Source organism: Zonotrichia leucophrys, chromosome 17 (assembly GCF_028769735.1).
Source record: "Zonotrichia leucophrys gambelii isolate GWCS_2022_RI chromosome 17, RI_Zleu_2.0, whole genome shotgun sequence".
Classification (NCBI taxonomy): domain Eukaryota; kingdom Metazoa; phylum Chordata; class Aves; order Passeriformes; family Passerellidae; genus Zonotrichia; species Zonotrichia leucophrys.
The window spans coordinates 10,891,129-10,903,635 of NC_088186.1; the positions used below are offsets into that span (position 1 = coordinate 10,891,129).

The 12,507-nt window shown below is 50.3% G+C and overlaps 1 protein-coding gene across 4 annotated transcripts in view; it reads left to right on the plus strand.

Moving 5' to 3' along the window:
* EXD3 (exonuclease 3'-5' domain containing 3) overlaps nt 1-12,507 on the plus strand; it is a 253,697-nt gene that overhangs the window by 66,647 nt on the left and 174,543 nt on the right. For all 4 annotated transcript variants that reach the window (XM_064727600.1, XM_064727599.1, XM_064727602.1 and 1 more), the window contains one exon: nt 9,044-9,108. In XM_064727600.1, the coding sequence (XP_064583670.1) occupies nt 9,044-9,108 (65 nt within the window). The remainder of the gene's footprint in view (nt 1-9,043; nt 9,109-12,507) is intronic.

A 12,507-nucleotide genomic window follows, 5' to 3' on the forward strand; every position in this document is an offset into this window, starting at 1 on the left:
CAGCTTTGAACACAGGAGTACAAAGCCTCGTTTGGTCAGGATGGGGATCCAACCAGCTCAGGCCTTGAGCCACCCTCTGGCTGTGCCTGGCATGAGGGTGGAGGGAGAGGTGTAAAATGGGAAGGGAATGAGGGACTGCAGTGCTGTGCTCCCCTCCCACGTGTGTCCCCACTGTCCTGTGCCAGAGATTGTCATCCGGGTGCTGCAGAGCCCTTGACACTGGGGTTAGAGCCCCTGACAGAGGAGGAAGCCATGTGAGGGTATTGACCTGCACAAGGGTTATGATTGTTTCATTTTTGGGCTTTTTTGAAGTTGGATTTCATTACCTGCCTAGAAAGGAACCTCTTGGTGTTATTTTTAGAATTGCTATTTCTGTACAGATTGCTGCACTTCTTGTCCAGCCATGCACTGAAAGCATCCCCAGATGGCCTCTGTCTGTCTGGGGTGATGTCACACCTCGTTCGGGGTGACAGTGGGGGACAGCTCCTTCACTCCTGGGCAAGGGAACTTTCTGCTGCCCTGGCTGGGTCATCTCGGGCACTGCAAGGATGTCCCAGAGCTGGGTGGCTCCTTGGTGAGGTTTCATTTTCATTTGTTGAGTTGGCACTATCTCTGAAAGGCACCCTCTGCTCCCGTGCTGGGTGTGGTGCCCAGGTGTTGGAAGGGAGGGGATTCTGCCCCTCTGCCCTGCTCAGGTGGGACCCCACCTGCAGAGCTGCAAAGCCCTGGGCCCTGTGGAGCTCCTGGAGAGATCCAGAGGAGGCCATGGAGCTGCTCCAGGGCTGGAGCCAGGCTGGGAGAGCTGGGGGTGCTCACCTGGAGAGGAGAAGCTCCAGGGAGAGCTCAGAGCCCCTGCCAGGGCCTGAAGGGGCTCCAGGAGAGCTGGAGAGGGACTGGGGACAAGGGTGGAGGGACAGGACACAGGGAATGGCTCCCACTGCCAGAGGGCAGGGATGGATGGGATATTGGGAAATGGGAATTGTTCCCTGGCAGGGTGGGCAGGCCCTGGCACAGGGTGCCCAGAGCAGCTGTGGCTGCCCCTGGATCCCTGGCAGTGCCCAAGGCCAGGCTGGGCAGGGCTGGGAGCAGCCTGGGACAGTGGGAGGTGTCCCTGCCATGGCAGGGGTGGCACTGGGTGGGCTTTAAGGTCCCTTCCAGCCCAAACCAGGCTGGGTTTCCGTGCTGTTGCTGTTGCTGTTGTTGCTCACGTGTGTGTACACTCTGGGAGGGAGAGGAATGTGGATGCTCTGGGGGCTGATGTGGGGAGAGGGGGAGGAAAGCCCCTGTTTGCAGCACAGGGCTGGGGCTGTGCTGAGCCTGCCCTGCCCCACAGAGCCTGGGGAGCAGCTCTCCAGGCTCTCCATTGACAAAAAGCACTAAGAAAATAAGAGGGCAATGTCACTGCCTGTTGTGCTCAGCCAAGCGAGCCTTCTCTTTTAATGAGAGTGCATTTTGTTTGATCTGAGCTTTTTGGGGGGAAATGATGAATTTTAGCCATTAGGAAAACAAAAGGCATGGTTATTTGTAAGGATTGTTTTATAAGAAGCATATGTGTGCTTTATTATTCTTGTGCTTGAAGTGTGGGGATTGTTTTCAGTTGGGAGGCTGCAGTAGAAGAATGTGAACTTCTGACTCACTTAGAAATCGAGCATGTATCAGCCAAATGCTGAGGTTCCTATTATGTTTTCATAACTCAAATTTCTCAGAATGGAAAGGATCTCACTTGCCCTTACTTAGAGAATGATTTTTGTTGCCATTGAGAAAGGCTGGCTTCTTTTCTAGACAAACTTCTCTTGCTTTCAATACACTATTCATTTCCCTTTTCCCTCTCCAGCAGGGCAGTTTCCCCATGTTCTGCCTGTGCACCTCATTCTCCCCCATATTTCTGTTTGAGCTCCTAATTCTGCCTTTTCAATAATGATGTAGTCAGCAGCACAGACAAGGTATGGCTTCACAGAGTGATCCCAGGAAAGTGTGGGCTCAGCTGATGGCACCTGAGGAGTTCTGGCTTTTGTCTAGAAGAACCAAGTGAGGAACATGAGGTGAGCATTGCCTGCAGAGCCAGATGCAGCCCCAGCCCTTTTGTGGTTGTGTGCTTCATGTAAGCTTATGCAAGGGTATTAGAGAACACACATTCAATAGGATTAATTCTGTGACACATGACTGCATGTTGGCACATTAACAGAGTAGTTCCAAACCAGAGTCTGATGGAGGAATTGCTGGCCTGTACCTTGCAAGGTGCATCACCGAGTTCAAAGTTTCTGTTAAACCAAGTCTGTCTGGAAGATGATAAAGAGCCACAAGAAGGCAAGCCTCTAGATACTGACCTCCTCCCTAAAGTGAAGCAAAATATTTCCTGCTGAGTGAAACAGCCACCTCAGTTGGACTGGAATAAAGCTTTGCCCCTGCTCTCAGTACAGGCAGAGAACTGAGCCGACTTTTCCATCTGAACAAAACATAAACTGTTCTGCAGTTCCCAGGGATGCCTGGGCCAGCTTGTGGCAGTGTGTTAGGTGATGTGACCTCTTTATTTCAGAGCCAGTCCCAGCTGTGGGAATCTTCATGTGCTGTGGAGAGGCCTCAGGGGCAGGCGAGCAGGAGGTGGCTGTCGTCACAGGGCTGGAGAAACAGAGCAGTCACAGCTGCCTGATGAATGAAGAAATGTGCAACCATTCATCTTGTACAAGGTTTCTGGTGACTGAGATTGAGCTGATGTTCAAAGTCAGGTGATTGCAAGTGAGGAACTCGGAGCATTTTGGGATATTTTCCCCTCCTGTTTGATGTAGATCCTCCCACTGATTGCATTAGTGTAGAAGGGGAATCCAAATGTGTGGATGAAGAGCTGAAGAAACAAGTAAGGAAAGCCCTTCTTTCCCTTGGTGAACCTGGACTCCCAGACCTCCCCAAAGGCTCTGTCTTTAATGTTAAATGGCAGGGGAGGTGTGTGGTGTGAGGAGCTCAGGGCTGTGGTGGCTGGTGTGCTTCCTTCCCTCCCGAGATGGGAAGGGCTTGGTGCAGCTGAGTTCAAAGCTCTGTGGATGAGGACACAGCAGCTCAAATGGACACTGAGCCAAGGCTGCAGTGAGCCAGACAGGCCAAATAATGAAGGACTCTCTGCATCTCCTTGCTTCATTTCCTTGCTGCAGGAGTTCAGTAAATGCACAGTTAGCCATTCTCATCATATCTGCCTTTTGTGGGAGGCACAGTGAAGGAATGGGCTGCTGGCATGGGGAGAGAGCCTTTGGAGCTCTGGAAATGGTGCTAAAGCAGAGCAATGTGTTGTTTCTGAAATTGTTTTGTGACATCTGATCCTCTTGTAAATTTGGCTCTGTTGGATTCAGTGGTGGAAGTGGAGCAGGCAGTGCTGGCAGCATTCCCTGTCCCTGCTACCTGAGCCCTGCAGGGAGCACCTCTGCCTGCCTGCAGTCCTTGGTGGGGACTCATCAGTGCAGCCCGTGGGGACTGGGATCCATCACCAAGTGCTGACTCACACTAACAAACTGAAAGGTTTATTTATGTTACATGTGCTCATTAAAGGGGGCACAGAATGAACACCTGGAAGGTGTCACAATCTGTGGGTTTTTACAGAGGAATTTTGTACCTTTTTAATTTGATCAGTTTATCCTCAGCGGTTCAAATGTAGGCACTAGAAAATGTATCCATTCATTTTTGCTCCATGTAAGTGATATTATTTCTCTGCCTGTTCTTCTGCAAAAGCAGCATACACTTTCTGTGAGCTGTAGCCACTTCTGAACAAAACTGAGACAAACTAGGTTTGGATAAGAGACTTTGATTAATTCACACATAACACACAATTTGTTTGTCCTCAGCTGCGATTTAAATGACCCAGAGTGGGTGTGCCCCTCATGCTGCTGGGACAGGAAAGGGTGAATGGCTCTGTTCACCCAAACACCCAGCTTGTGCATTGTCTTCATTGAGGTATTGGAGTTTTAAAGTCCAAACGAGACACCTGCTCTAAGGGGGTCATGGAAATACCTTGAATTTAGTTTTCCTTTCAGAACTACATCTCAAAGACATGTTGAGATAAGCAGGAGTTTTAGGAGTTTTCACTGATAACAGATTCCAGGGATTTATTGGGGCAGAAGGCACACAAAACAATAACTAATATTAAACATTCACTGATTGTCTACTGGGTGGGCTGGATATTCCATTAAACATCTATTAAAATTCAGTAAACTTGCAGTACAGGGGACAAGCTGGCTGCCTAAAGAAAATATAACCATTGTAGGGCAGCAGAGGGACAGCTCCCATCTCTGCTCTGGGACAGGGACAGCAGCCAGGGCACGGCTGGGGCTGGGCCAGGGCAGCTCAGGCTGGAGCTCAGGGCAAGGCTCTGCCCCCAGAGGGTGCTGGCACTGCCCAGGCTGCCCAGGGAATGGGCACGGCCCCGAGGCTGCCAGAGCTCCAGGAGCCTTTGGGCAGCGCTGCCAGGGGTGCCCAGGCTGGGGCTGCTGGGGGGGCTGGGCAGGGACAGGGGCTGGGCTGGGGGTCCTGGTGGGTCCCTTCCAGCTCAGGGGATTCTCTGATTCCATAAATTTGTAATTCATAATTAACATTTTGTTCTTGACTTTTCCTGTCTGTGGCTTTCAGCTGTGACAGTTTGGGGGCTGTGACCTTGCATTTCACTCAATTTTTCCACCTTCTTTGGGGTTGCTTTTTTTCATTCAGTATCTTTTCTTCTGCCAACTGTAATTCTTCCAGGTCTTGGGCCACAAGGCATTTAATGGCTTTGGGCACAAAGAGAAAGTGTCAGGAGGTTTTTTCCTTGGGAAATTTCCTCCTCTGGGGTTGGATGTCATCCTTTCCTCAGTTTCAGCTGCACTGGTGAATAATGCAGCAGAATTTTGCAAGGACACCACTGCAAACCTCACCACAAATCCAGTGCTTACCTCAGCAGCCCCCAGGCACTGCTTTTGTTGTGATCACAGCAGGATTTGAGTGATGGATGCACAAAGGAAATGGAGAGAATGAACAGAAAGTAGTTTATGGTTTTCCTCAAAGGCACTTTTCTAGCTCAAAAATATAAGCCTTGTGGTTTATATGGTTTTGAAATGTAACCACAAATCTTGAGAACTGGAAGGCATTTGATTTACCATCTCCTGCAATTTTGGTACCAGGTTCAGGGCAGAACTCATTCATTTTCATAATGAAAAACAGTCAAAGGAAATATATTAATGCAAAATGTTTAAAACAGGAACATGCTACTGGGAGAAACTGTCAGTGCCAAAACTTGGGGTCTTTTTTGTCTTGTTGGAGTTGGTGCAGATGTGTCTTTTTGAGATCTCCACCAAAGTGCTCTAACCTTGATTTGGTGAGGTTTTCCAGCTGTTTTAAGGTCTTCAACCCCCTTTTTTGGGAGCTGTGAAGGGTCAGTGCCAGAGTGAGCACTTTCTCTTGAGCTCAGTCTGGGAACTGGGAGGGCTCAGCCGCCTGGGACACATCTGACCCTCCTCAGCTGCTCACTGCTGGAGCAGGGAGACCTGCTTTCTCTGTCTTTCCGCACTGGGTTTGGTGGGGTTTTTGTTTGTTTGTTTGTTTGGTGGGGTTTTTTTTTGCTGTTTTTGCTGATTTTTCTTGTTTTTATTTTGCTCACAGAATGCCCCTTGCTAATAGCTGGATATCTCTTCAGGATGTAGGAGTGTCTGCAGGACCGAGGTTCTCTTTAGTGGAGCTTTTGGGTGTCCTTGGTGGCAATGGTGGGGTTTTTCTGGCCACCATGCCCCATACTTGCCTTGTTCTTGTCCAGAGCTGAGCCCAGATGCCCTCATGGGTCAGTTCTGACCATCTGCTTTTCAGTCCCTTTGCTTTATCCCTCCTTCCCTTGTATTTCTCTCTTGCTCCCTGCTGTGTGGAGCAGCCACAAGATCTCCAGGTTTTTCTGGAAGGTTTGTGAAACTCCCTGGGTGCTCCTGTTGTTTTTCCTTGGATGTCCTGGTATTAGTTTATTGCTAATTCTCTTCTTCCTTCACGGATGAGGATGGGCAGGTACCTGTCTGGTATCCCACCAGAGTATAGCAGTAGTTATTGATTAATTATCATTTTTCACACTCTAGGGGTGCCAGGAGAACCGTGAGGAGGACAGTCCTCCAAAGAGGTCCTGCAGGAGACAGAGCAGATGAGTTGTTCATTTCTTTCAGGAGACCTTCACATTTCCATCTTCTGTCTCATCTGGAGGGTGACTGGTGCAGCAGCTCCAGGTGCAGCAGGAGCTGCAGTGTCCTCCCTCTGCTGGAGGAGACAAGGACACAGGGTGGCTTTGCTCTCCTGTTTGTGTCTGGCTCTGGGAGCAGCTGCTCCTGGGTTGTTTTGTTATGTTCAGCCCCTGACTGTGCCTCATCCTGAGATTCCCAGAAGCCTCACCAGGTGAGGAACAGCTCTGTGCAGACACCAGCAGATTTCTCGGTTTCTCTCCTTGTTCAATCCCTGCCCTCTGTCATTGTGAAGCTATTCCCCCTTGTCCTATCCCTCCAGGCCCTTGTCCCATGTCCCTGTCCCGCTCTCCTGGAGTCCCTTTGGACACTGGAAGGGGCTCTGAGCTCTCCCTGGAGCTTCTCCTCTGGAGTCTGTCCCCCAGGTGCGTGTCCCTCCTGTGCTGAGGAGTGGATGCCATGCTCCAGGGGCGCTCTGTGGAGATCACCCAGCCTGGCTCTGGGGCAGGGAAGGTGTCCCTGTGTCCCTGTGTCCCCTCAGTGTCACTCTGGGGCAGGGAAGGTGTCCCTGTGTCCCTGTGTCCCCTCAGTGTCACTCTGGGGAGGGAAGGTGTCCCAGTGTCCCTGTGTCCCCTCAGTGTCACTCTGGGGAGGGAAGGTGTCCCGGTGTCCCTGTGTCCCCTCAGTGTCATTCTGGGGAGGGAAGGTGTCCCTGTGTGCCTGTGTCCCTGTGTCCCCGTGGCCGCTCAGTGTCACGCTGGCACCCCTGGCCTGGCTGGGACTGACTGCAGAGATGTTTTCCTCCTGCTGTGTCTGCTCGGGTTTCAGTGGCAGGGAGGTAAGGTAGGAAACAGTCAGTAAGAAAAGGGCTGGGTTTGTTGACTGAGGTTTAGAAAGCTTTTAACAAGTTGAATTATTGGTTGTATGTGAAGTCAAACACTGCTCTCCTAACTGCTCTCATTTCCTGTATCATTCCAGCCTGTTCCCTGCATTAATTACAGCTCAGATTTACAGTGTATTTGGTTACACACTGCGTTGCAGTCTCTTTTTTTTTTCCTCTGTGTGTATAAATTTCTTTGGGAGTCAGGCCAAGAGGAGAGTGTGCAGATATGCACACACACATGGACTGAATTTGACTGTAATTTGCTAATTTACTGGGGAGAAGAGATCTGGCTTTTCTTCTGTTTTGGTGTAAAAAGAGCCTTTTCTTTTTCCAGAGGAGGAGCAGTAGCTGAGAACAGCCAGTGTTTGGAGAGTTCAACATTTCAGAACAACCAGAGATGAGAGAAAATATTATCTTGTGAATTGTAAATGTGGCATTTTTAATTTGGCTGGTGTTTCCCAGAGGTTAGTGGATAATGGGAATATTATCATGCTCTTGGCTCAACCAGTAATCAGCTTGCTACTTCAAGTATTTTATAAATGCAGTGCCTCAGAGTTCAGCTGGATGAGGTAGAGCCTTTCACAGCTGAAGGAGTTTTTTGTGACCTGAAATATGAAGTGTGATGAGATACTGAGCATGAAATCTAGCATTTGGAAATGAGCTCTTTAGGAATTGTAGAACACAGAAGGTGATTAAAAGGAAGTTTCCTTTTCAGTTTAACATTTTTCTTTTCGCTGTATGAAAACATAAGAGGAGGTGCTTTGGGAGGATTGGTTTGGAGAGTTCATTCAGATTTTTAAATTCATTCTTCTTGATGCTGCAGACGATTTTCATTCAGAATATTTTGTGTCGTGGTTTCATAAGTAAATTATTGTGAATTAAGCAGAATCAGATATCAAACATGTTACTCTTTTAAAATGAAATATTCCTAAACAATTGCTTTAGAAGTACTGGTGTGATGAATATTGCTATGATGAATAATGGCATGATGACTGTATGAGGAATGATAACACACAAAAGAAATACTGAATGCAAGTGCTGCAATAACTAGGTGAAAAGTAAGAGGAAAATTCCAAATAACCATTTTTTGAAATATTTGATCCTTCTTTGTTTAGCCTTGCCACTTACCAGAGCAGCCTTTCATGGTCCCTCTTGCCTGAATCCCCCTGCAGCCCCATTGTTGTGCAGCCTGGCAGGGCACAGCCCTGGGCACACCCAGGGCCCTGTTGTGGCCCAGAGTCACCCTCCTCCATCCCAGCTGGCCAGGAGCTTCAATGCAGAGCCAGGCATTGAAATCTGTGCTGGTCATCCCTCCCCGCCTGGGCTGGCTCTCCCAGGAGCCTGGGGAGGGTGGGGTGGGCAGGGTTAGGCTGGAGCTGCCCAGCACAGCCTGGGAGTGCAGGGTGCTGAGTTAAATCCCAGCACAGCTGGGAGTGCAGGGTGCTGAGTTAAAGCCCAGCACAGCTGGGAGTGCAGGGTGCTGAGTTAAAGCCCAGCACAGCTGGGAGTGCAGGGTGCTGGGTTAAATCCTGCCCAGCACAGCTGGGAGTGCAGGGTGCTGAGTTAAAGCCCAGCACAGCTGGGAGTGCAGGGTGCTGAGTTAAATCCTGCCCAGCACAGCTGGGAGTGCAGGGTGCTGAGTTAAATCCTGCCCAGCACAGCCTGGGAGTGCAGGGGTGCTGAGTTAAATCCCAGCACAGCTGGGAGTGCAGGGTGCTGAGTTAAAGCCCAGCACAGCTGGGAGTGCAGGGGCAGGGGTGCTGAGTTAAATCCTGCCTGGCTGCTGGCTGGGATTTTGTCAGGATTTCAGAGTGCAGGGTTTTACACACTAATCCTGACTGGCAGTTGGAGCTTGGTGCTTTCCAGCATGGAGTAGCAGATTTCTCTGGGGTGAAACAATGCCCCAGTGTGTCTGAGCTGCCTCTACAGAGCCAATAAATCTGTTTTGTTTTGTTTCTCTCCCTCCTTTTCTCTCTTCCCCCTCCTGCAGGCCAGGACCCACTCGAACTGCTGCAAACCCTTCAGCTCCTGTGGACAAAGCAGGAGCTGGGCAAGGTAAGGCTGAGCCCTGCCCGCAGCAGCTCTGGATGCTGAGCATGTCCAGGCACAGGACGCCGGGTCAGACCCGCCAGCCTTCGGGGCTGCTTTCATTCCAGCACTCAGGGGAAGAGCCTCTGCATTTGCAGCTACAAGTGAAAAGAAAAGGTAGCTTTGTGTGATGGGGAGCAGCTCAGGGGCTCCTAGAAAAGAGCTGGAGTTTCCAGGGCTGAGTTACAGAAGGAAAGAAAATCAAAGTTGTTTTTGTTTTGTTTTAAACACTTTTTTTGTCCATTAAATGGAGGATCTTGGGGGAAAGGGGAAGAATATTGCTGGTAGCTGAGAAAAATGAGAGTTGAATTTGGTAAGGAATTTGGTAGGATATATCAAAGCTTTCATATTTGAAGTATTTTTCTTTTTTTTTTCTGATTTGGTTGGGTTTTGCCTTTTAGAGTGGTGAATGCAATTTACACTGCTGTCTAAAATTAGTGCTGTTATTTTTATACAGCACAACCTATGGGCTCTACACTGAGATTTTTCATAGGCAGTAAAATATATTTAGTCTAAGTTTGGAAGCTTGAAAACTAGCAAAACCAGCAGATGCAGGGTTGAGTTTTCCATGTTTAAGTCTGTGCTGCTCAGGCAGGTTCACAAGTGAAATGGTTCCTTTTCTAGGAGGCCCAGAGCCCTGCAGCTCCCACATAACCTCGTGGAGCATCTCCTGTGTGGAGTTGTCAGGGTCAGGGTTAGGCCCCAGCGTGGCTGAGGACCTGGTGGACGTGCTCCATCCTGGGTGTCTGCAGTGCTTACTCACTGTCCTGGGCTGCTGCTCTTAGACTTTCCATTACTGTTAGTCTGTGGTGGCCAGCTGGAATAAACAACTGCAAACCCAATGTGTGGTGCCTTTCCAAATGGTCACTCTCACTGGCGGAGACTTGAGCTCAGCAACTGTGAAACCTTGAGCTTTCCATCAAGTTTTGTTAGAGTCGGAGAAAAAAAATATTGTCCTTTAGGTCTGGATGGCAGTTAATCCCACAAAACAACAGCAGGAAAGAGGAATCATCAAAATCTCTGCACTGGGTACTCTGGGACGTGTATGTGGATTGGGAAGAAAAATACTCTGGCAAAGAAGAAGCCTCCCATGGACGTGTCCTTTGGCAGAGAGCACTGCAGTGATTCTGCTGGGGATGGGAGAGCTGGAGGATCCCCAGGACCTGTGGAATCGCAGACTGGTTTAGGTTGGGAAGGAATTTAAGGCTCATCCAGTGCCAGCCCTGCCATGGCAGGGACACCTCCCACTGTCCCAGGCTGCTCCCAGCCCTGCCCAGCCTGGCCTTGGGCACTGCCAGGGATCCAGGGGCAGCCACAGCTGCTCTGGGCACCCTGTGCCAGGGCCTGCCCACCCTCACAGGGAACAATTCCCAATTCCCAATATCCCATCCATCCCTGCCCTCTGGCAGTGGGAGCCATTCCCTGGGTCCTGTCCCTCCATCCCCTGTCCCCAGTCCCTCTGCAGCTCTCCTGGAGCCCCTTCAGGCCCTGGCAGGGGCTCTGAGCTCTCCCTGGAGCTTCTCCTCTCCAGGTGAGCACCCCCAGCTCTCCCAGCCTGGCTCCAGCCCTGGAGCAGCTCCATGGCCTCTTTTAGATTCGTTCCTACAGCTCCATGTCTTTCCTCTGTTGGCCACCCCAGTGTGACCTGGGCTTTGCAGGTGCCCAGTGGGGTTTGCAGGTGTGTCCCCCCTCCAGGCTGTGTGCTGAGCAGGAAGGTGTTTCTCAGCTTGGAGGGTGCCCAAGGAAAGCCCTTCTGGAGCAATGGAGAGGGCTGTGGTGAGCCCAGCTGCTGTGGGGGCCACAGCAGGAATGTCCCAGTGGGTTCTGACTTGTGCTGGTCACACTGTCACCAGGACGGGCTGAGCCATGCCCAGGGCTGTGCACCCACACAAAGTGCAGGCTCTGTTTTGAGGGGCTGGGCTGCTCTGCCCTCTGTGTGCAGCTCAGGGGGGTTGTGCTGCTGCTGCCCCCCACATGTCCACCCCAATAACTGAGGTGAGGTGGCTCAGGTCCAGCTCAGCTGCCCCATGGCTGGTAAGTGGCAGCAGCTTCTCTGCCTCTTGCTGTGGGTGCCTGTAGGTCAGTCCTGTCCATAGCTGGGGAAATCAGCCCCTGGGTCTCAAATCAGTGACCATGGGCAGGAATGTGTCTGCCAGGCTGTGACCCTGGAACAAGAAGTGGTCATTTCCTACATAGGAAGGGCAGTTTGGGAATAACCAGGAAGCATCAGCAGACTGCCCGGAGCTGTGGGACTAGAAAGAGGGGATCAAAGCTGAATAAAGGACTGTGTAGTTTGAGCATCAGTAACATTTTCCTATTCCCATGATCTGTCAGGCTGTAGAAATCCCCCCAAGGAGCATTCCCTGCCATGGGAATCAATTGAAATGGAAATGGCAATTAGAAAAAAACGTTTGAGAGGAATCCCTCTCTGGCAGAGGCACGGCCAGGCAGCACAGCACCCTTTCCTCTCTGATTTAGGTGCCTTGTGCCCTTTTTGTCCTCTGCCTTTGCCCCTCAGACCCATAGCTGCCCTAGCTGAAGGCTCGCTGGGGGTTTGGGATGAGGCTTTCCCCAGCCCATCACAGCCTCACTGTACAAAGGCCACACTCAGACAGGCACAGCTCGATGGTGGCAGTGCTGGGAGCTGCTCTGCCTGTGCCAGCAGGACCTGCTGTCTGCTGCAGCCCTTCCTGCCAGAGCCCAGGCCCAGATCCAGCCCAAGGACGAGCTGAGCAGGGTGGTGGAAGCTCCAAATGTGCTGAAGTGAGGCTTTTGGGGGGAAAAAGCCATTTCCAAACAGTGCAGTGGAGTTGGCGAGTCGCTTTATTTTCCTTTGGCTGTTGTATTGGATGTTTGTGGTTGGATCAGAGCTCATCTTTGCCTTCTGCTGCATCTCCCAGCAAAGTTGGAGCCCTGTGTTTAACATTGCAAACTCTCGCCACAGGGAAAATTACTTAGAGGGAGAAATCTCTTATCTAAAGTCCCATCTCCGTTAGTCATCAGCTTTTTCATACTGCCTTTATAGCCTACTGAGAAAAAAACAGTTTCTGTCATAAACCATAGGTTCTGTGGGTTTTCCAGACATGAAAGACACTCTGGAAAACAACTGTCTTCCAGTAAAAATTGTCGATAAATAAAAAAAGAAAAAATTCATTGGCAAATTTTCTGTGGATTTTATTTTGTTTTCCATGTTGCTCTTCAAACTTTATATTGTTTCCACTGGAAGCTCCGAATGGGGCCATGAATCCAGTAAATTACAAGTGCTGGCTGCAGCAGGAATGAGCATCTTTTGGATTTGGCTTTTTAGCCAGAAAAGAAAGAGAGCAGCTGCTCTCAGTGATTTCTGGTTTTGTGTCTCTCTCTTGC